Source organism: Triplophysa rosa, linkage group LG11 (assembly GCF_024868665.1).
Source record: "Triplophysa rosa linkage group LG11, Trosa_1v2, whole genome shotgun sequence".
In the NCBI taxonomy this organism is placed as follows: Eukaryota; Metazoa; Chordata; class Actinopteri; order Cypriniformes; family Nemacheilidae; genus Triplophysa; species Triplophysa rosa.
Genome location: NC_079900.1, coordinates 21235902 through 21260911, shown reverse-complemented (window position 1 = coordinate 21260911; position 25010 = coordinate 21235902). Strand labels below are relative to the sequence as shown.

At 39.3% G+C, this 25010-nt stretch overlaps 1 protein-coding gene across 2 annotated transcripts in view; it reads left to right on the top strand.

The window, feature by feature from the left end:
- gcgra (glucagon receptor a) overlaps positions 1 to 8573 on the top strand; it is a 50413-nt gene extending 41840 nt beyond the window's left edge. For both annotated transcript variants that reach the window (XM_057346921.1, XM_057346920.1), the window contains exons 10-14: positions 3276 to 3345; positions 4651 to 4739; positions 5240 to 5387; positions 5951 to 5992; positions 6075 to 8573. In XM_057346921.1, the coding sequence (XP_057202904.1) occupies positions 3276 to 3345; positions 4651 to 4739; positions 5240 to 5387; positions 5951 to 5992; positions 6075 to 6407 (682 nt within the window). In that variant the 3' untranslated portion in view covers positions 6408 to 8573. The remainder of the gene's footprint in view (positions 1 to 3275; positions 3346 to 4650; positions 4740 to 5239; positions 5388 to 5950; positions 5993 to 6074) is intronic.
- Positions 8574 to 25010: the final 16437 nt, after the last annotated feature.

Below are 25010 nucleotides of genomic sequence, written 5' to 3'. Positions count from 1 at the left end.
GGTTTTGTTTATACTGCACTATATGCATTGCACTGTGCTGCACAGCACACTGTAAAATATGAATCATTCATTCAACTTCTATTATTGTTGGAAGGGCTTTCAAGGCGTAAATTTCTTCTAATGACTGAACTTTGGCCTGCTTGGATTACGCATTATATAAGTCTATTTTAGCCACGCTTTAGAATTTGGCTGCAATATATAACTGCTATAAATTACACCGTTATCTATTGCAAGATAGTTTACAGTAGCCTCCTAATAAATCCCATGAGAGGGAAGATTTAGTTTCTTAAATTAGTGCATTATACATGTTCTATTATGAGAGAACCTTATTTAATCCTAAACATTGCTCACAATTTTGCTGCATAGAATTTTAATATATTTGCAGTAGGAAATTTACAAAATATCTTCATGGAACATGATGTTTACTTAATATCCTAATGATTTTTGGCATAAAAGCAAAATCGATCATTTTGACCCATCGTGTTTTGTTGCCCTATAGTATTGCTACAAATATTCCCGTGCTACTTATGACTGGATTTGTGGTCCAGTGTCACATATATCACACGTCTATTTTGTGGAAATAGCAAATATGTTTTGTAATATATCTTGATATTTATCTATTTGTCTGAAATGAGTCAGAAAGGGTACATCAGCACAGCTGTGATTTAGCTCTAGGCAGTTCATATCTACATCAGGTTAACAGAGAACAGAAAGTATGTAAATAAGAATGGAAAACCCAGGAAGTGTTCCAAGACCTAGTGAAAAAACTCTCTTCACTCATAAATTCTGTTCGTTTATATCAAAATGTGCATCCAAGTGTCCTATTAAACCGAAAAAGAATGTCTGACAGCTTAAGCTGTTACTGAGAAATTACTGGAGTAACAAGAAGAACGACTCTCAGGCTGGGACAGTACCCTTTTAGAAGGTCCTAATATGTACCATTTAGGGACACATATGTATGCATTTGGCACTAATATGTACCTTTGAGGTACTAATATGCACTCTTTGGGTGCAAAAGTGTACTTTTTGAAAATCATGTGACAGGTGACAGCTTTTGTGCCTTTTTTATTAATTATATTTTTTCCAGTATTTCTGAATTTTCTATTTATGCAGCCACTGAAAGAAATGAAAGAGACCATTTCAAAATTATTTTCACTTTTTCTGAATTTCCTATTTATATCTGTTAAGGTAAAATGATTTTCTGTTTCATTCTGTGAATTACTAACAATGTTTCTCTCAAATTTCAAATAAAAATATTGTTTATATTTGCATTTAATTGCAGAAAATGAAAACTGGAGAAACAGGGGAAAATAACACAAAAGATGCTCTGTATTTTTTCAGACTTCAAATACCGCAAAGACAACAAGTTCGTATTAACTTTTAAGCAATACAGCAGTAACATTTTTTTTGTATTTAGAAAAACACCCTCAGTTTTTATCACAGTTTTCATGTGTCTTGTCATGCTGTCAGTCTTTCACATTGCTGTTGGATGACTTTGTCACTCCTGAGGTTATTGTAATTCAATAGACACTGGACAGGAATGATCATAATACATCTAGAAATGCTGATTAAATGAAAATTTGAAATGGTCTCTTAATTGTGTTCAAGGCTGTATGTGTTTAGGTAAAATTATCTTTTGTTTTATTCTGCTTACAATATTTCTTCAGAATTTCATATAGCTAAAATATTGGTTTTACTTGGATTTGCAGACAACGAAAACTGGCCAAACTGTGCAAAATAATGTTTTCAATTTTATGCAGTATTTACAGTATTACTTATCATTATATATAGGCTAATGTGCTAAAATATGTTGTTATATGTGACCCTGGACCACAAAACCAGTAGCACAGGAATATTTGTGGCAATAGCCATCAAAACATTGTATAGGTCAAAATGATCGACTTTTTCTTTTATGCCAAAATTCATTAGGATATCAAGTAAAGATCATGTTCCATAAATTTCCTACCGTATATATTTCAAAACTTTATTTTTGTGAGTGACTGCATCAAAATTGCTTACAAAAATGGCCAGAAACACACCTAAAAACTTCACTCGCTGTTGCCCGCTCTTTGAGAATAACCCATTCAAGTTTGGTATCTATGTAAAGCTTAGAACTTCAGCTTTAATGTTCATCTACTCTCCACAATGTCATTACAGAGGTAAGCCAAAGGAGAGCGTTAAAACAAACCTCTTTCTTCTTAGCAATGACCCGCTACAGAGCTTCTGATACAACTTTAAAGGTGATTTTCTTAATATTTTGATTTTTTGCCCCCTCAGATTCCGCAGTTTTAAAAAGTTGTATCTCAGCAAGATATTGTCCTTATTTATTCAGCTTTCAGATGATTGAAAAATGTACCCATTTGTTGTCCAGGGTCACATATATACATGTACATGCTGTTATGTTACATATAACAGAAATTAAGATGTTATTCAAACTCTCTTATACACTTCTCTTAAACACCAGAAATTAAACTAGTCTAAACACAGTCTTTAAAGTCCCAGTGAAATAAAAAATTACAATCCCTATTTTTTTATGACATATTGCAGCGTTTATTGTAAATAGTTTATAAATGTGGGTCATTTTTTATTTTTTTATTTGTGTACCCTCATAATCTTCTGTTAAGATCTGGAAATGCACTTCAGTCCTGTAATGACGATTCATCTTAAATGATGTATGTTAGGCGGCTTGGGCGGAGCATCCGTTAACTCCACCCCTTCAACTGTCAGTCCGCTGCCAGTTCCATTTCAAAATGCAACGGCTGTTTTTGTACAACCAATCAAATCGCAGAGAAAGACGAAAGACACGCCCACTAATTTTCTCATTAGAAATTCAGTTTCACTCGGAAACGGTTTCTTCACTTGTGGTGTATTTACCGAGTTAATACTCCATTTTCAATCCTGAAAGAAAAAGTAACCCTAACCCGAAAAAATGTAAATCCTGTCATCCCTTAAATAACCCTTCAAAACGTATACTTAAAGTGACTTTTTATGGATATTGCAAATTGAGAATATTGTACATTTCCTAAATGAAACCATATAAATGTGATAAGGTCATGGGACAAACCTGGTAAACAATGCAGCATAAAAATGTGTAGTCACTATGCAGTGTACTGTGCAGTATTCAGTACTTGTAAGTCATCCTGCCCTTGTGTGCTGTTTCTTCTATGGTGTTGGGTGTATGCAAACAAACAAGTTTTTGCATGCATTAAGGTACCAAGTGTGTTTTGTTAATATCAACGTTCCTGTAATGTGTTTCGGCTCTTGCTGTGTGTCAGATGCTGGGTGCAGAACATACACATGGAATACTGGTGGATCATTCGTTCTCCAATCCTGCTGGCCGTCGTGGTGAGTGACTGACTCAAATATCTGCCTCTCTCAGTTTTACCTATCTGTCCCACACTGAAAATGCTGTTTTTCTGTACAGTAACATCACGTTACCTCTACCCTTAAACACTTGAAGTTCTTATGCATTCTTGCTTTCATACAGTTACTGTATGTCTTCACGCGCTTGACTTCCTCAGCTCAGTGTTTTTAAATGAATCTTTGAAGGGAACAAGGCAATTCCATTAGCATGCACTTTTACATTCTGTTCACTGAAGACTCGTGCGGTAGAGGTGGGAGATCACCTTATTTTTCCCATCTGCCACAGTGATAAATGAATGCACTTTAGACAGGACATATGCTGCACATACACGACCACTGAAATGAAGCAAAACGTGCAACTACATGCTGTGAGGAGTGCAACTACGGATCAGAGCAATTTAAGTTGTTTCAGGATGCTGGTTCCCAACTTTCTCTCTCAGCTCAGGTTTAACCCCGAATCGATGCTTATGCTCTGTGCATGTGCACATAAAAGTGCAGGGAACAGCCAATGGTGTTCAACTTGGTTGGTGTGCGTATTTCTCTGGTTATAAAAATGCAACACGGTAATCTTTACTAGTTTTATGTGTCAATTACTTCCAACATTAAGTAAATAAAGGAACACTCTTCCTGTTATTCAAGTTAAAGTCCAATTTAACATCTATTGGCGTGTGGCCAAATCATCTTATTTCAATCTCTTGATATAAACCACATTTAGAACGTTTCCCGACTCTGACACTCACACCGTAATGTATAGATAATGATGATGTTGCCTTGACCCTGAAAGAAATGCACAAGAGGGTTAAATATGTCATTCAGTTTTACGCCCTGCAATTTCCATCCATGCTCTCATCGTCACACCCAATTACTTTGCGTTTGCAAAGTGTATTTTTGACAAGTTCTGCCGTCACGATTTCAAAGCATCTCTCTTCATCTGCTAATTCCACATGATTGCATCGAAAGGCACAAAATTGCCACGTCTCCATAATGGGCACATTGTGAGAGGTGCAGATGAGCAGTTACTGATGTTCAGTCATGTTTCTGTCCAGTGATGTCAAGTGTTGCTGTATTTGGCAGGAATTCCTATGTTTGAATTCTCTCAGGGTTAGAGACGGTTCAACAGCATCAGCCGCCGCTCACTTCCTTCCCCACGGTCATTACCGCCACAGCCTCTCATTTGAGTCTCCAGTTATTTGTTGAGCTGTGAGGAAAGGGCTGTGTCACTTTTGTCCTTCTAATATGACATGATGGTCTTAACCAGGGCCTTATTTTCTTCTCCTCTGTGTCCAGATTAACTTCTTCATCTTCATACACATCATAAAGATCCTTGTGTCCAAACTGAGGGCGCACCAAATGAGATATTCTGACTACAAGTTCCGGTGGGTGTCTTGCAGATATATGGTTTGGGGTTTGTTCACCCAGAAATAAAAATTCTGTCATCATTTTCTCGCTCTTCCATGTCATAAATTTGCAGGTTACTTTATGTCCACTTAAATCCAACACCTCAAATAAATCACTTTTAGAAAGCTTTCCTTTGTGAATCTGTACTGTAACATTTTTGTTATTTTTTAAGCGCAAAAAGTTATGGATTGAAGTTCCCCAAATCGTCCTCAAACAAAGATTTTTTCTTTAGAAAAAATTATCTATCCTTTTTTACATGTATTTATTTGTTTACTTTCATTTACTTTTGTTGTATAGACAAAAAACAGCGCGAACATTCTTTCAAACATATTTTATGTTTTACAGAAACTCATACAGGTTTGGAGCAGCATATAGCCGAGTGTAATGATGACAGAATTAGCATTTTTTTTATTTAAGTGTAACGCATTTGCACAATGTTGTGTTTGTATTGTTTCACGTTCCAATCTGTAATTTTCAGGCTTGCTAAGTCCACCCTCACCCTGATTCCGTTACTGGGGATCCATTCGGTCCTGTTTTCCTTTGTTACTGATGAGTCTACCTCACACGGTGCTCTACCCCTGCGCCTCACCAAACTCTTCATTGACCTCTTCTTTAACTCCTTCCAGGTCAGAGTTACAAAAAGTATTTATTTTTTATTTTTACAGTGTCAAGGCAAATAACATAATAGACAGTGTTAGGCATTTTAAAACATCGTTTATCTGAAAATCTGAGTTTCATTATGGATTTGTGAAAACACGAAGACAACAAACAGTTACTTCAAAATTCGCTGTATATGGTTATAAGAAGAATCAACATTCTCCTAATTTTATGACAAGAAAGAATATAAGGGTGTTGTGAAGCCATCATCTGAGAAGATTTTATTTAGCGATCATTATTATGCTGCACTCTGGAATACTTGATTCTGATTGGCCAATTGCGGCATTCCAGACATCCGGCTGTTATCGCAGAATAAGCCCCTTTAGTGTATAGTCTACCAATGTATCATTTATCAATTTAAACAAACAGATCAGAGTGCTAAATTCAAACATGGTGCCTCGCTGATAAGTAATTTTGTGTCTTTTGACTTGATGACATGTGCATGTTTCACCACGAAACGCCTTTAAACTTGAACGTCCATCTGATTGTGGTGCTTAACAGGTTTGCTTATTCTGATCTGATTTGTTCACAGGGGCTGCTGGTAGCCATCTTATACTGCTTTGTCAACAAAGAGGTTACCGTCACTACCTTTAACACGTTAACAACTTCCGAATAGTTGTTTCCCAACTGATCTGTCCATCTTTTTGTTTGGCCAGGTTCAGTCTGAGATTCTGAAGAAGTGGAGACGTTGGAAGCTTGGGAGGGACATCGAGGAAGAGTACCGCCATACCTACAGCCAGACCCTTCAGATGAAGAGCGGCAGCATCCTGGTCCATCCTCACACAACCTCTCGCCTCTGCAGTCCAGAAGAGAAGCAGGCACTCGTGTCCAACAGTCAGAATGGCGTAAGCAGTAAACAGGGATGCCTGCCGTTCACCTCCCCGCCACAAGATGGCTCCACCTGCAGTTCAATAACAGAGGACACAGCAGTAGCGGACAGATTACAGTGTTCGAGCGTCTCGCAGGGCAAAGCGGAGAGCAACCTGTGAGCTGAAGAAGCGTTTTAGGCAAGACCCTTATGTATCGGTCCTAGATGGCGTGAGAGGTGTGCGTTTGTGTGTGTTTGTGTGTCATCCGTGTGAGAATGTGACAGCACCTTTATTGCCCTCTCTGAAGCTCAATAGGCAACTCAAGATGGACAGCTGTCCAACGCATCAAATGGTGCTCAGTTGTCCCGGTGATCTTAAAGGTTTGCACAAATGTTGAAAAACAGATGAACGGAGTCTTACCTCTAGTCTTTTAAAGCTGTCTGTGATATTGATATATGTGTGATAAATACACAGAAAAGCATGCAGGGTCCAAAGGAACCATCACAACCAAACACCTACAACCATCGTCTCTCGACGGGTGGAATATTAAAGAAGAGATCTCTGCTTAAAAGAGCAGTGAGGACCAGCATGGATTTGTGTTTTTACGTGGTTCTGGTCTAGATGATGGACCAGCATAGCCATGTACTGGTCAAGGTCATTCTTTGACTTTTCTAGAGATGGTCAAAAACTATTTGCTGGTTAAGCTAGTTACTTAATGACACCAGCACAACAGCATCCAATGTTGGGGACTATCTCAAAAAACAACATATACTGTTGACCAGCAATGCTGGTCTTTTTAACATGGTCGTGGTCTTCATGTTATTGTCTTTTTGGAAAAACAATGGATGTTTTTTGGGTAACAAGTAAAGCTGTTTCGATGTTAAGTTTGACAAAATTATTGACTTTACAAATTTTTGCAGAGGCAAGAAGGTAAGAAATGATCAAACATTGGTGATTATACAAAACAATGTAAGTCGAGTGCAAAACCCACTGGTCACATATAGACTTCAGATAGATGTAAATTTGAATATCAAGTATGTTACATTAATGTTCCACTATTTATCAAGATGATCTGCTCTCTTCAAAGAAAACATGTTCAACGCCAAATACATTCACATGTAAAAGGTTTTTGATGAGTCGATGCATTATAGTAGTATGTCAGAATCCCACAAGCTGGTGCTCAAATGATGTTCCTGTTAATGTGCTCAGCAGTCAGTATTATCTAGTCCTAGTACACATTAAAATATTTTTGGCATACAACTTTGAAAGACGTCTGGGAAGTGTGGGAGGATCCTTGAGAAACGGGGCCAGATAGCAATGAGAAAATGTTGAACAAATTACATCTACGGACATCGATCAAAATGCTTCCTCGCTCAGAGGATGTCTTCACGCTGAGTTCAGGATATATTTGCTTTGTGAATACCAGCCGGCAACACTGAAATGAGTTTGTGGCGGTTTAAAGGTGAAGTGTATCATTTCTGTATCAACAGAGGAACCAAATTACCCCAAATTGTCTCGACATAAAAGCGTTTGAGTTCTGGAGCACGTCTGTCTGAACCAGGCTTCAAGATTTGCAGGTAGATGTTGTACCTACACCATTTTGTGACCATCTCTTTGTCAGGAGATCATTTTCCACAGCTCCACAAAGTTTTGTATGGCCATAGACAAAGACAGAGAAGCCCCAGCGGAATATTACAGAGTAATGGAAGATGGAGGATTATTTTATACTAATGGCGCAGACATTACACACTTCACTTTTAATGTCTATGAGCAGCTGATGCCCCATATTGTGGCATTTGTGTGCATAAAAATGCACATTTATATTATTTTCTTTGGATCGTCGAACGCTTGATGATCATGATGATGATTATGGCAGATAACTGTGTGTGGCAATTTGTACAATTGTTAATTTATAATTGTTGAATATGTAGATATCGCTTTATGCCTGTTGAGATTTGTAATGACTTTGTTTTGTGGTGTCTGTTATTTGTGCACATGGTGTGTATTTTGTGCGCTTTATGATACTGTGAGGACTGCTTTAGCTCTCGTTATGCTCGGAAGACAAATTACTGACGTTATTCGATTTCTAGTGCCGAGATAAATCAGCCCTGCTTCTGTGTTAAAGGTGAGGTGGATGTGGTTACTTTGTAATAAGTGCAAGCGGTGGACTCTAATAAAGGGCACAGTGCAAAACATTGTTTTAAAAAAATAGGGAAATTTTTGTCACCACATGGGATCAAAGATCAAGAGCTCCTGTGTTTGTCTGCAAACACAACAACCCCTCTTTCCAACACAAATCTGAGAAGAACGGCATCATTTAGCATGACAGTAAATAGAAGTGAATAAATCATGCAAATATGGTCTGTCTCTTATTTCTGCTGTATGTGAATCCAAGGCAACGGTTTTCTGCATCCAAATGAAAGTGACGCCAGAGTACTCAGTGAATGCCGGGAGGCAAAAAGTCTGTTACGCTCATCTCTCTGCAGTCATACTTAAGAACCCCTTTCAATATTGAGGAATGAACTGGCCAAGAGCATCCCCAGGAGTCATGCTTTTGAAACGGAAGCAATGAAAAACGGTATTTAATTCATCATGCATTAAATAAAGTAAAACCCATAAACTTGTGATGCCATATCAGAAAATTATAATGTTAATAACAGTCAATAGTTCATAAAAGAAAAATAGAAAACCTGACCCACAAAGAAAAAGGGATTGTAGTCATAATAGCTGAGCTTCTGTTTGGCATCCAAGGAAAGTAGATAGTAATTTATAGAAAGCTCCAAAAGACAAAAGTAAAGAAGTGAATAAAAATTGATAGCTCAGTGAATTAAAGCAAAGACATAAAAATAAACAGAATCGCCACTGCCGTTACAATGAATGGTGAGGAATGCATCACTCAATATGGCCGCTGTAGCGTAGGAAGTCCCGCCTTCCAGTAAAATGAGCCAATCGTCAATCAGTAAAGACCGACGATTCTCTGGGGCGGGGCTCTCGAGAGGCGCTTGCCAGCCTGTGCGCAGGCGCAGTAGATGAGGCGACCTTGAAAAGGGTGATTTTTAGCGCAATTTAAACTTTGCAAACCAAAGTTATGATATGGTTCATGTCATGTTTAGTTATTGATATATACGTAAATAGCTGCCCAGGGGGGTTGCAAACATGGCCGCCGAGTGGCACAACTTCCGTAAACGGTCCAATTATGAAAAATATTTCATAATTTTTCAAATCTTATAGCACACAAGCTATATGCACTCATTTCTTCTGACTTTTATTATTCTTATGGTAATTTTATGCAGTATAAATCACCATCCACTTTCATTGTAGGAAAAAACAGCAGCTGGGACATTCTGCCTACCTTTTTTTTTGTTGTTTCATGAATGAAATGAAATAAAATGGCTTTAGAACAACATAAGGATAGGTATTCAAATTATTAATTCAAATCAATTTTATTTATATAGCTGTCATGGTTCCCCTGTCATCAGTCATCTCCAGTGCACTACATCTCCCAGAATTCCCCACTGCTCATCACCTGCACCAGATCTGTATTGTCTGCCCCTGCATGAACCGCTGGTCCCGCCCAGCCTCCCTCTCCCTCCACCTCTCGAAAAGACGTTTTGTTTATGCCCTCTGTTTTACCCAGTCCTCATCCATTCTCACTGTCCAGTCATCATCGTCTCCCTTCAGTCCCTCCATGTCTCCCTCTCTCAGTGGTGGGGCTCCACATCGGGCCTGCCGGGAGCCGCCGCCTCCTGGATGTCAGGAACCAGTGGCTCCACCTCTAGCCTCGGATGGCTCCTTTCCACCTCGTCCCGTCGTCCTGACTCCTGCGCCTACACTCCTCAGACCCTCGACTCCAGCATGGACATTCGGCCATTCGGCGTCACCAGGTTCCCTCGGTCAGTCGGCTACACCTGGGTCAGTCCTCGTCACACCTCCGCTGTGGACTTGCTGGCCATCTGCTGCTCTCCAGCCCTCCACCCCTTCGCCTACAGCATGCTCGGCCCTCCCTCAGGCTCCGCCTCCTCCCTTGGTGGCTCCAGCTCATCCTCTGCCCTTTGGATCCCCACTGTCATCTCGGGCGATCATCACTGTGGCTACGTCACGGCCGCCAGGTTCCTCGGCATCTCTTCACCCCCTCGGCTCTTCGGCTGCGCAGTGGGTTCCAACTCCATCGTCGCCGTCTTTGGTCATCCCCATGGTGGTGGCCCATCCCATCTCGCCCTGGCTCCTCCCTATAGCGCTGCCGCCATGGAGCGCAGTCTTTGCTGTGGCCTGGGTTGTCAACTTCTCAGTTCTCCCTCCAACCGGCCAACCGACCGCCTCTGGAACCTCCGCCTATTTCTTCTGCTCTTTCTCGTCTGTCTCTGTCCCCCATCAACGGCGCGAGGACGCGCCTTGTCAGGAGGGAGGAGAACTGTCATGGTTCCCCTGTCATGAGTCATCTCCAGTGCACTACATCTCCCAGAATTCCCCACTGCTCATCACCTGCACCAGATCTGTAATAAACACACCTGCCAGCCATCACTTCATCACCTCCACAGAATTCATAGCCTGTTCTGTTTGTGAGTCTTTGTTTGTTGGATTATTAAAAGACTCTCTTGACTACTCCTTGTTCTCTGGTGCATACTTGGCAACAAGCGTTACATGACAATAGCGCTATTCACAATTTTCATTGTTGCGAAGCAATATTACATACATCATAATATTTTTTTAAATAAAAATAATACTAGGGGAAAAAATGAAAGAGAATATACAGTATTAAGATACATGGTATTATTGCAAGTTTTTATCTATGCTATACACTGACGTCAGTGGATTGTCAGAAACTGTAAATTATTCAGTCGAAGTATATTATTATAAACATTGTTATCAGGACTGATAAAATTACAATATAACAGAACAATTTGCAATAATACCAAAACGTGTGGAAAGAATATATTTGTTAAAATATGTTAACGTGCATGTGTGTTGTTAAACGCAAGTTGTATATATTTATGGATTAAACTAAATCAGCAGTCTCCCAGTGAGTAAGCCAGTGGCATCGGTGGCAAGGAACCAAAACTTCACTAGTGAGGATAGAAAAAATATATATTTAGGTCTGTCCAATATTATTCTGGTTCTGGATGACTGTATGGTTGTGGCTGTAGTTGTCATCAGGTGAATTGCCCATCATCACGAGCGTCTGGCTGGTTTGGGAAGAGCATCAGACCAGAACCGGAGCTTGGACTGACGACCTCTGATGTCCTCGGGAACCCGAGGACGGGACATGAAAAGCAAAAACTGATATTAGCGCAGAGGCCGCTCACAGACAGTGTAAGATAGTGAAACATTATGATCGATGTGTGTGTGTGTTTGGTTCTGACAGGCTAACTATATTGCAGCATACTGCTTACGGTGAGTTAACAGTGTTATCAGTGAGTAGGTGAAAGCTATATTAAAGAGATTCATTTTTAGTCTAGTTTTAAACTGATCGAGTGTCTGAATCCTGAACGTGGCTGGGGAGGTTATTCCAAAGTTTAGGAGCCAAGTATGAAAAGGATTTAGAAGATTTTGATATTCTGGGAACTATTAACAGACCAGAGTTTTGCGACCGCAGGCAAATGTGTTTTGTAACACTTTATATTATAAGTTACTTGGTAATATTAGTTAACTACAATTATTTAAAAGAATCTAATAATATGTTTAACATCAATTAACAAGTACAATACTTCTACAGCTCATATTATGCTGCATCTTAAAGTGCTTTTTTATGCATTTGGCAGACGCTTTTATCCAAAGCGACTTACATTGCATTGTACTATACATTTGTTTCTGACTATGTGCAATCCCTGGGATCGAACCCATGACCAATGATAATCAAACAATGGACTATTGTACTGGTGTGAACAATAAAAAAGAATAGCAATGCCATAAAAGTATATTGATACAATAAAGTATGTTATTACACGGCTCGTTGGAATGCTTGATTCTGATTGGCCAGTCACGACATTTGCAGGTTCGTTATGTAAGGGATAATGTACAGGCAGCCGGTTGTTATCTCAGAAATAAGCCCTGACAATGTGATCAGGACCTGACGTGAAGCGGCGTGTCTTGTATTGAAGGGGGTTATTTCGCGATAACAGCCAGCTTTTTGTACATTATCCCACTTATTACACGGCTACTTGCCACATGAGAAAAAAACTGGACATGAAATGTGAATTTGAAATATTTTATTAGCTCGTTTTTACTGAATGCAGACCTTCCGCGAGGAAACGCCGTTTAGTTTCGGTTTTAAGGTAAGAAATGACATTCAAATGTCACGAACAGGCAATTTGGTTTAATCACTTGTAAACATAATGTCACATGTCTTAATAAAAGACACATTTATATTTAATTTGTTAAAAAAAAACTGCATGCAGGTTTCTATGTGTTATTACATCACATCACAAGAGATCCTCTATGGCTAAATGTATTGTGTATATGTAGAGTATTCCCTATTTTTTTCTAAATTTATGACAGTGTCTGTGTTTCAGCATACACCTCATTGTCATCGCAAGCGAGTGATGGGGGGCTCCTGTTATAACCGATGACACTGCACTGTACGCAATGCGCTCATGGTGTTGACAGCTTTGTTCATCACAATGGGTGCTTTCTAGTTTTTCTGCAATGCGTTGTGTAACAAGTTTGCTGAGTAGGCGAGGTGATGGCCAGCCTGACAAACTGAAGGCCTGTAGACTTAAAACATGCGTTTGTGTTTTTTTGATTAATTATGATACCAAAAATGGTGACTAAATAAATTGTAAAGTGTGTAGTTTATCTTTCACTATTAATAGACATATAGCTCCAGTAGAGATGAGTCTGTTTTATGTTACGCAGACATACACAACCTTCCAGTACATTATTAAAGACAACTAAAAACCTACAGTATACTGACCTTTTCCATTATTAATCGCAGTACAAATATAACTAGACAAGTAAATCAACACAACTGCTGAATGTTGGCTTGACACAGTGTTTCCTACATTCGTAAGGTTACATAAGCCTTGTATAGTTAAAATACTTTGGCAGTTAGAAAATAAATCTGAATTTAAAAGGTCTTTAGTTTAATTATTTGGACTAGGAGGTTACAAGGTGGTGTATGTCACTGCTAGGCAGTTGCTATAGAGGTCTGATTGGTTGCTAAGGTGACCAAGAGAGATGATACACTTCACTTTTTAGGTGGTTGCTACCATGAAAGACAGATGTGTAGATGTGTTGATGCTCTGGTGTTGTGCACTGTGTGAGACTGACACTGGAATATGACCTGATAAGGGCATTGTTATCACATACTGTTTTAAATGTTAACATGAATCATTACTTATTATCTCACCGCAGCGGTCTGCCTCATGTTGTGTGTCGAGATTCATGAATCACTGTTAGCGCTAAACAAACCCAATCAAAAGCACACAGCGGTCTGTAGCAGTGCAGCCGGGGAGATCTTGTGTCATAACCTCTTGGTCTTTCCTGTGTTTTCAGACCACACAGTTTGTTTACTTCTATCCTGGCAACTGTGAGAGTGCTGTCATCTAAATGACTCCACATCATTTCCACAGCATCTAGTGGTGAGGTTGTGAATTGCAACCAACAGCACACTCTGCCCCTCCCTTTCGAAGCACTACGGTGGCTGACACAGGACTAAGATGTCGTCACGTTTTCGCTTCTTTGCCGAAGGAGATAACGTATTTTCGAAATGCGCTCTTTAGAGCAGTTTGTCTCTTTAGGGCTACTGTAGAAACAATATGGTGAATTCCATGCAAGGGGACCCGCGGTGTATGTAGATAGAAATGGCTCATTCTAAGGTAATAAAATCACAATGTTTCCTTATGTAAGGTCTTTATACACCTCTGAACACATAGTTATGCATATTATATTAAATTTCTATCAATAGATCCTTAAAAAAAAAAAGACACATATGACCTTTAAGTTCACTTTGAGGCATTACTTGAAATCATTTATTAATACTTACATTTACATTTACATTTATTCATTTGGCAGACGGTTTTATCCAAAGTGACTTACAAGTAGGAGAGCATAAAAGCAGTTTGTCAACACGCTAAACAGTACCGCTAGTTTACAAGGCCATGCTACCAAGAGGAACCATGCTACTTAACCAATTTTAACCCATTAGAGACAACAAATAAAGGAGAAATGAACTTCAAGGCCGCTTGTGTTACGCGTGTTGGTCATTTTCAGTTTAATCTCAGTAACCTTTGTCTTCAGTAACCTGTGGCACACTCAGAGCGCTTGTTTACACCAGATGAAAATAGCATAAATTTGACCGGACCTTGTCTTCCATCAAATGATATTGAAAATGGAGGGGTGCTGTGCAATTTCCGTCCCTTATTTCATGTTCATGACGTACAGACATAATTGTCAAAAGTCATAATGCCAAATGGTAAAGGAGCAATTTTATACCTGCTATAAATATTTCTCATAATGGGACCATTGCTTCCTCTCAGGTTGTTATCAGTTCCATTAGAGCTTAATGGACTCATTCATGATGTGATTATGGGGGCGCTCCTTACACACACAGCTCTCTCTCTCTCTCTCTCTCTCTCTCTCTCTCTCTCTCCTCTCTCTCTCTCTCTCTCTCTCTCTCTCTCTCTCTCTCTCTCTCTCTCAGTTCAACTGTCTTAGAACAAACTAAGCTCACTTTATCAGTCTGTTGTGTTTGTTGATAATTTTTTTATTTTTACTGGCTCTTGGGTTCTCTAGAGAAATGTCAGTGCCTGCTGACAATGTGAGGTAATACTGTGAATGCTTTGACATGCTGGGTTGAATGCATTACTATTATCACTACAGTTTATTCAGTGACTGATGACATCATGTTTCACTTGGACTCATCCAGTGGGTGTGATAAGCATTCTGATAGACCTGAGCTAATGAAGTCCTGACTGTCATCTAAATGTGACTGTGATGATGGATTTGGGTGATACAATGATAACTGGTAATGTTTTGTTTTGGTTTCTCCAAAAAAACAAAACAAAACAAAAAAACTCCAAAAGGGGCCTGCATTCTCACATGCAAACATGCCTTACAAAACCTTTCCTCTCAAACTGGGAGCATTGATCTGTGGTAGTTATGTCATTGTGTCATGGGGCGTAACCTCTCTATGACCCATCTGGGTGTTTTCAACTGCAAGACTCATCCGTCTCTCACTCTTTCTACATCTGCCTAATCTTTTCAGTTCACAAGTAGACTCTTAAAAGTAAAGGTGCTTAAAAGGTTCTTCACAGCGATGTCGGCATAGAAGAACCATTTCAAAGGTTCTTTAAAGAACCATCTCTTTCTTTCTTTTTATAATCCGAAGAACCTTTTTTCACCACAAAGAACTTTTTGTGAAACAGAAAGGTTCTTCAGATGTTATAGGTTCTTTATGGAACCAAAAGATTCTTCTATGCATCGAAGAGCCTTTTGAAGCACCTTTTTTAAGAGTGTACCCTGCAGCGGTGCACTCAGTCGCCTTCAATTTTATACTCTGGGAATGTACTTTCAATCCATTACTGCACTTTTTTTCCATCATATTCTATAATGCAATTAGGCAAACAAACACAGGGATGAGATCTCAAATGAGTTCTTTAAAAATATTGGTAATATTATTATACCAATATATTCCCAAGTTACAAGCCACTTTAAAATAACAATTAAGTTGTCAGGCTACATTGGAAAAAGGTAGTAAACGTTATTACAAGCCATTAGAAAGAAAAATAACACATGAGATCTTTCACATTGTCAACACTGTCTTTAACATTTAGATTATTGTTCATAGACCTCAATGAGATTAAATGGAGAGCAAATAGGAACTTTTGTGTCTCCAAAGTCTCAGATATTTCTCTTGAGAGAAATATAAAAAATATCCAGATCTCTTATCTCTATGAGAGCAATAACATTTTCCTCAGGAAATGTGCTAACAAAAACACCAATAACATTGAAGCTATTTAAAAGGAAATAATTACTTATTCATACATTTATTTCTTTGCAATCAGACTCCGATGCAAAACCAATGAGCATCTCAAGTGAAATTACGCCTCTTACATTAACTGAATGACAAACACAAAGATCAACAAAAGCTTCTTATGAAAAACAGTTGTGGTAAAAGAACAGATGGATCACAGACTGCATCAGTATGTGTGCATTACAATAGATAGACAAAATAAAATAAAAGAATAACGAAAAGCAGGTTTGATGACTCTAATGAACAGAACAACTGTTATAAACTGACATATTATCAGACAAGCATTTAGTGTTTTCTTTTCAAGATGACTGTAGTTCGTCCCTGATGCTGTAACTGTTTCATTAACAAATTCGTTAAAAACGTATAGCTACAGATAAAAACAGATATAATAAATATAATACAAATATTTGCAAAAATGTTTTTTGCAACTTCACACTTCTTTCCAGCCTACAAAAGATAAATATCCATTTGAATTATTACCAAGGTATGATTACATGACCACAGTGTAAAAAACATGACATTTAAAGTTAATTATTTTAAGACAGCAATAGTAACCAAGAGTCTGTGGTCATTTTTAGTTTGTATTTTTAACACACTAGTGTGCAGGAGCAACCAACATGACTATATTATTGTCATTTTTGCAAATATTTGTAAAGAAAGCGCATAATAAAGTACAAAATATGTACAGACTCTACAGTACATTACCAACCAAATCATGTGCAGATCAGTCAATCAGGAAAAATAAATCTACGGTTGAGATGAACAAACATGTCACATTTTTTAGAAAGCTTTGTTAAATTAACATTGTATTTTGTGTGCTGATATTTTCTTTAATTATGATACATATGCTGCAATATGAGAATGAGAAAGTTTGTAAAACCTACATTACACTCTGACAAAATTTTTATGTGATCTTTAAACATGTAGATCCCACATTTATGATTACTTGTAAAACGTGATTAACTAAAATGTGCATAATGAGTCAGTGTGTGAAATGGATTTACACAAACCAAATATGTTCATTAAAACTACCCCTTCCAGACCATCTGCTACGTTCAGCAATAAACTTTAACAAGCACCAGTCTGGTGTCTCCGGTGTATTTATGATTCGATGGCATGGACGAGATCCCCTCAGATCCACTGTATGTCAGACAGGCACACGAGACTCTAATATCATTTAAACAGTCTTTACATCGTTTCACAGAGACGCTTACACAATTATTTTTGGCTATAACCAGTTTGCGGCAAACAGCGTATTGTCTTATTGTTTTTAGCGGTTATTGTTTTACAGATTTCCAGCCCCCAAATATCACAGGAAAAAAGCAGATCAAATGCCAACCTGACATCATCTCTGTTGTCTAAATGTGTGGTTCTAAGAGAATACATTGACAGACAGAAATATGTTAACCTCCACTCCAAGACCATCTGTGACAAAACTGTGCACCACGTGCAGGCTGTGCCATGAGCTGCTCACACCGGAAGTGACTGGACGACTTTGAGGAAATTGATGAATGAATCTGTGCTTTACAACACACGCACACACACATAATGATTTTTAGACTCCACATATTTTATCTTCTATCCCCTAACCAAACCCTCACACATTTTTGCATTTTCAAATAAGCATCATTTAGTTTGTTTAATAATTATTTAAAAGTGTGGGGATCGCTGGCTGGTCACAGGTGTACCAGACACCTGGATAATAGTCTCAGAACAGTATACCAGATTGCTGCCAGCACTTAACACTGGCTAACAAAAATGGGAAATTACTCTTTGCAAATTGCATTCGCCAATAATTTAGTCTGATTTGTATAATTCCTTTAGTTTGTTTAGTGCTAAAACCACACAGATAGCGCTTAAGAATAAATTTGATTATCAGGTGCAGTTCATCAAGGGGTCGATCACCAAGGTCCTATTAACAATTTCCCATTCACAGTGGGCAGAAATAGGTTTCCAGTACCCCATTAGTTCAGAAAGTCACTTTTCTCAACTCATACTTTATTCATTGGCCTAAATATATTTTTTTCATTGGATCACTCTTTGTTTGACTACTTAAACTCTAGTGTATTAGTCATCATTTTAAATTTTACTGTGAATAATTATTTACAGTAATCATTCTATCAAATTCAAATCTGATCCAAAACTGATCAAAATAGGTCATGATCATTGCTAGAGTAGACAGCAAAGAAATGACCGGATGGAATTTTCAAGTTAACTGCTTCAACTCTAAAAAGGAATTAACGCAACATCTTTGCAACGAAACTTTACTGTAAAAAAATACATTTTACAAAATGTTACTGTTTTTTATGTATTTTTGAAATACGGTCAAAAAACATAAAATTACAGAAAAATGCTGCAACTACAAGATAAACGGGGAAAGCATGTAATTTTACAGGGGAATAATGGTTTATTTCTTGTGCCCCAGCTGCCAGAAGAATTCTGTTTTTTACGGGATTTTTTTACTGTGTATTAAAACTTGATAACTCCTCAAGAAATCAAAATGTACCCTATTTACTTTGTTGGCATACATTAGTAGTTTTGTGGTGAACAATTTTTGCATTAACAAAATGTCTTTGTAATCTTTACCCAAATTCTGAAAATGTACTTGTGTGTTTTCTCTGATGAAGTAATTGTGCTGAAAATTGATGTGTATTATCGATCGATTGCCAGTCTGTTGCGAATTCCTTTACAGAATGAAACTTTTCTAGAGCCAAAAATTCACAGGAAAACAAGCCACACCTTGAATTTTTTTATTCAATATTCCATTTCACTCGGAAATATAAGTCACAATGTGAATGCCATTCAGACTTTAACACCACATATCTAAATTACGCTATAAAGAATCTGTTATTCTCTTTTTTAACGAGTTTTTTTAAACTAAGTTCAGGAGAAGCATGGTCATGTATCCAACCAATCAGTTTTGCAGCATTCCTCTTCGACCCCATCACCTCATTCTCAGCTAATATCAAGCAGGGGCGAGAACTCTGGGTTCAGGCTAGAATTTAGAGCTTGGTGCCCTCCCCTCGGACACAACAGCAAATATGCTTTTGTTAACATATCTGATTACATGTTAATGCAAACTTGTGAAATGTTATTATAAAAATCAGGTTCACCCCCTAATTACATATCTAAGCTTCATACAGAGACAACATCATCATTTCAGTTTTTGCCTACTTGAAGTTATATTTGAAGAGTTTGGTTCCAAAATGAGATAACTCCGTTTTTAGAATTTTTTAGAAATCATGTTTTTTTTATTGTGTATTCCAATTAATATCAATCAAACTGCCGTTGGTTTGTTTTGATTTAAACCATAATAACTCAAAAAATACAGCTAACTAACACAATAAAAACATGATAACATAATAAAAAACATTATTTTTGAAAAATGTTAAAAAAAGGAGTTATCTCATTTTGGAACCAAACTCTTTAATTGTTTGTGAGTTTCCTCCTCGGGCTCACACGGATCAGCATCGAGGTACTCTATGGTTTTGTTACTCATAGCTGTTGACAGACAGCAGCTGTGAGCTTGCGACAGGAGTTGAGATGGAAAGCACATTTGAGGCCACGCATCAGCTTTGGAAAAAACTTAAAAAATGCCTGGAAGATGCTCTCATTATCTCATTTCTATGTCCCATCTGTTTCTGAAGCTCATTCTACAGAGTTTGTTGTGATGCATTTCTCTCATCTGGACAGTGTGGGTGAGTGGAGCCTGAGGGAAGATGTTCAGAAACTCAAGAGTTACTCAGCTGGAGAAATAGAGAAGGAGTGTGAGACACAAACAGAGTCAAGAAAGAATAAAAGAGCAGAGACAGCAGTGTGCTGTGTTTCTCCTAAGCACACTTAAAGGCACAGTACACCCAAAAATGACAATTCTGACATCGTCTCAGTTCTTCATATGACATGAGCTTCAGAAAACTATGAGTTGGATTCTGATTTTCATTGTGGTTGCCGTGTACTCTTGTAAATATTCCTGTAAATACACTTGTTGCCAAATCAAGAGAAGTAGGGGGTAGATGCCATTTTGGTTTATATGCCTTTTTAACTTTGTTCATGTTTGAGGGAGTTAGGTAAGGTAACCTGTATTTTTTTAGGTTAATTAGTGGGTAAAATTACGTGTTTTTGTTTATTATTTTGGCCTTGTCTGCCCCTGAAGAGATTCTCATTTAAAAATAAGATAAAAATAAAAACTTGTTTATTTGGCATCTCTCTGGTGTTGAGACTCTGTTTTTTCTCTCTTTCTGTTACGGCCAACCCCTAGAGGTCGTAAATCCAGTCTAAGACATACTGTGAAATTGTAGAAATACAAGGCATGCTTGTCACCCATGCTTCATTTGTTTCGCAACCAAAAGTGTCGAAAAACAGGTGGGTAACCAAAGTTATTTGGCAAACATTACGTAATCCAACACGGCACCCATGATGTTGGGATAAAGTGTACCTGTCTTTACATACCTCCTCAATGCCCTTTTGATGAGTCTGGACTACTACCCAACAATCAATACAGTATTACATCACCAAAGTGTGGATTCTGAGGATGACTGCAAGGGCAAGGAGTGGCATTAAGGACAGAAGGTGAACAAAAATGTTCAGACATTTCACTCTTCTTTTTTTCATTGAGAGAAAAGTTGTTAATAGTCTCCACAACATTACTTTTATCCAAGAGAGACTGAATTACATAATTTACTTTGCAGTAATAATTTTATTACTTTGCAACTACAAGACAGGTGAACCAACCAGAGATCACAGTGATAAAGACTCTGGAAATAATGACTTTTGGGCAAAAACGCCAAAATTCATTTATATTAGACATTAGTGTGTAAATGAAAGCTTTAGCGCAAGTTAGCCCAAGCAGGGGTAAGGTGCCTTGCTCAAGGTCTCCTCAGTCGCTACCTGCCGGCCCTGAGAATTGAACCGGCAACCTTCTGGTTACAAGACCTACTCTCTAACCATTAGGCCATGACTGCCCCTGAAAATGTTGACCTTCTCCTCCCTTGAAACGATTTCTCATCACTTTGTGTCACAAGGAATGGCGGGAGGGTGGAGCTTTCTTCATGGGAGGGTGCCGATGGTGAGTTCGGTGGGGAAATCACACAATTGATTGACTGCAAACTCGCATTCAAATCTGCCTCCATTTTGTTAGCAACGCCTATCTTCCAATGTCCCAAACAGTTTTCGATTTTGTGGAAAACCAAGTCCCGCCCTACATTTTCTCTCCTTTCAGAAGCCATTTCACCTGGACAAGAATACGATTGTTCCATTTCATGCCTCCAACTGTGTTTAATGTTCAAAAAGGGTGTACCATCGCATGTCTTTTTGAAATTCTTTTTTCTTCCTAGGGAAGAACGAAAACAAAATTCACTTAAAGTAAGTTATATCAAGTCTTTAAGGGTGGGAAAACAGCACATGCACATGACTACAACAGGAAATGACAGCATAAACATGATACAAAAGGCAATTTACATCTAAACGATAATCAATTTACACTGAAGCCATTTTGGATTCGTTTAGAAATTCTGAATGACTGTCCCTTACATCAACCAATTGTTCTCAAGCAATAGTTGAGTAGTTCCACACAGTGTTGCCAACTTAGCGACTTTGTCGCTAGATTTAGTGACTTTTCAGACCCCTTTAGCGACTTATAAATCTAGCTACTTTCTAAATAACCCTTTGCGACTAGCAAAACATTCTGCTTCACTTCTACTGCCCCGCGAGAGCGAGTTTTTGCTTTCCCTGCGCAGCACCGCCTCTCTCTGTCTACTCCGTTCAGTGAGCGGCAAGGAGAAGCAGGACATCAGTTCAGACCGCACTGACGCGTGAATGAGAGAGGCATGTACAAACAGTGTTTCCAAGAACTAATCACTTATTGACCTTGTTTGAGCATTTATGATTTAAAACGCGATGACTGTATGGACACATAAACATGAACACAGACGGAATTTAGCTGTTCAACAAAATGTGGTGTGTAGTTTTAAGTGGTCGAGTTCACTCACTATTACATAGTTTTTGTTGTGTGCCAACAGAAACAGAAAAAAGTAATTAAGAACGTATTTATTGTGCATTTGGGTGTATTGTTTTAATATAATACTGTATAGGAAAGCTCAGAGAGTAGCGATATGAAGCAGACCTGAAGTGCTTAGCTTGTCAGATACTACGTGATGATGTCACTGATATGCAAATTAGGGCGTGGAGACATTTAGCGACTTTTCGGGCAGGCTTCAGCTACTTTCCATTGAAAATACTTGGCAACACTGGTTCCACAATTAGTAGTTCCACTGCTTTCTAATAGTCGCTATGGAAATGATTCTGTGTCAGTGCTGCTGCTGCTGCTGTGACACCTATGATCAGAGAGCCACGCTCATAACATGCACAGCATAAATCCTGTAACCTGTTGACCTGGGCAATGAAATAAATACGTGTGTGCGGTGTAACAGCCCTCACAATGGTCCGCTCACTTTACATTCAAAAAGCATGACAAATGATTCCACAGCGGATTCGCACAATTACAAGGCATTCATTCGTGCTTCAAGCGCTTCCTTCCTGCCGTACTCCGTGTTACAGCCCGCGGGGTGGAGAGGACGTGTGAGGGCGATCCCGCCCTCCAACGGCTTCTCTCAGACACTCCGCTCCATATCAACAGCTGCCATAATACAAATACAACAGTGTAAACACAATCCATCCGTTCCACCACACTTATCACTCCTGCTTGTTTGTCACGTACGCCATGCAAAGCTTCGTTTTCTATTTTATGGTAGTGACCTCAGCACTGCTGTATAATCTTTAAAAACAGGACACACAACATGCTCATATCTCTTTGAATTGCTTGTCGATGTGCTTGACCACCGAATCAATTCAAATCAGATTATGACACACTGGATGATTTTAGTCCCACGCTTAGGGATTAGCGACAGCAGAAACATCTGTCAAACACAAGTTCAATAAACATACTTACATGTGCACTTACACAACAATTTCACTTTTTTTCATCTTTTTTACAGGTGGTGTTTGCAATACAACATCTAAAGAGTTTTCAATGACCCTGGATGGCTTCTCTGTAGGACAGGCTCTCAATGTCAAAACAATGAATGAATGATAGGGGGCGCTGATGGGTGACAATCTGTGTTTGAGCCACCTTATGATTGTTTCAAAGAGAACGTAACATTCATTACTTCTTGGTAGACTTTTGAAATAGGTTGTCTTTGGTTTACATTGTTCTCAGCTAAATGCTGCAGGCCATTTTTTCTATTTCTTTTCATTGCAATGACCAAAACAAATCAACACCAGTATTACAAAAACAACCTATTTTGTTTTCTAATAAACAGAAGGGTAACACCTTACAGTTGTAATTTGGGCAATTCAAGCATTGTGGATGTGACATTTTGCGTTATGTGCAGCACACTTTTACATATAAATGTGCTTCAAAGGTTCTTCACAGCGATGCCATTGAAGAACCATTTTTGGTTCCACAAAGAACCATTTAGTCAAAGGTTCTTTAAAGAACCATCTCTTTCTTACCTTTTTATAATCTGAAGAACCTTTTTTCCCCACAAAGAACCTTTTGTGAAACACAAAGGTTCATCAGATGTTAAAGGTCCTTCATGGGACCAAAAGGTTCTTCTATGGCATTGATGAACTGTCGTGATTCTGCCTCGTCGTGTCATGTCTTTCTTGATCTTGTGGTAGAATCACGGCAGGATCCCTTGTTATGTGTGGAGAGAGTCATTTTGACCCTGTCGGCCTTCGATACTCTCTCCGGTCCTTGTCTGTGTTCCCGCCCTTTTGTATCTCTCGTTATTGGTTGTTTATTAGTTCATGCCCCACACCTGTTCCCCTTTGATTTGTCCCTCTATTTAATGCCCCTGTGTTCTCTGTCTGGTGTCGGATCATTGTACTGTTATGTTGCACTGTGTCGTGTGGGTGAGTTCTGGTCATGTTAGTTAGTTAGTTAGTTAGTTAGTTAGTCTAGTTTAGTTTATTGTGTCCCTATGTGATGTGTTATTAGTTTAGTCTTGTCAGTTTAGTTAGTCTTGTTCTTGTTCCTCTGTTTTGTTGTTTACCCCCACGTGGGTCTTTGTTTTGTATTTTGTCTTTGTTATTAAATGTCATGTTAATAACCCCTTAACCACTGTCTGCATTTGGGTCCACTCTCCTTGTCACTGTGTCTAACCTCACCCAAGATTCATGACAGAATGATCCGACCATTTTGGACCCAGCAGACAGAGGGATCTCAGCGGGAGGGGTCGATGCCGCCGGACTCCCTTCCAGGGTTGAATCCGCCGGACTCCCTTCGAGGGTAGAGGCCGCCGGGCTCCGGTCCAGAGTCGGGACCGCCGGACTCCCTTCCGGGGTCGAGACTGCCGGAACCCCGTCCAGGATCGAGACTGCCGGGCTTCCTTCCAGGGTTGAGGTCATTGGATTCCCCTCCAGGGTTGAGGCCGCCGGTGTCCTGTTCTCGCTGCAGATCCCTGCCAGCCTCCCAGCTGGTGCCCAGGCCTGTCGAGTCGACTCTGTTTGTGTGTTGTTTTGTCCTTGTTTGCTGCCCAGCTGCCAGAGAGCGCTGCCCAGCCGCCGACATCCTGTCCTATCGTGTTGACATCCAGGCCTGCCCAGTCGGTGATAGCCGGTCTCCCAGCCGGCCATCCAGCTGGCGCCACGTGTTGTCCAGCCGGCCATCCAGCCAGCGCCCTGTCCAGTCGAGCCGGCCGTCGAGCCGGCGCCATGTCCTGTCCAGCCGGCCTCCCAGCAGGCGCCACGTGTTGTCCAGCCGGCTCCATGTTGTCCAGCCGGCTCCATGTTGTCCAGCCGGCCATCCAGCCGGC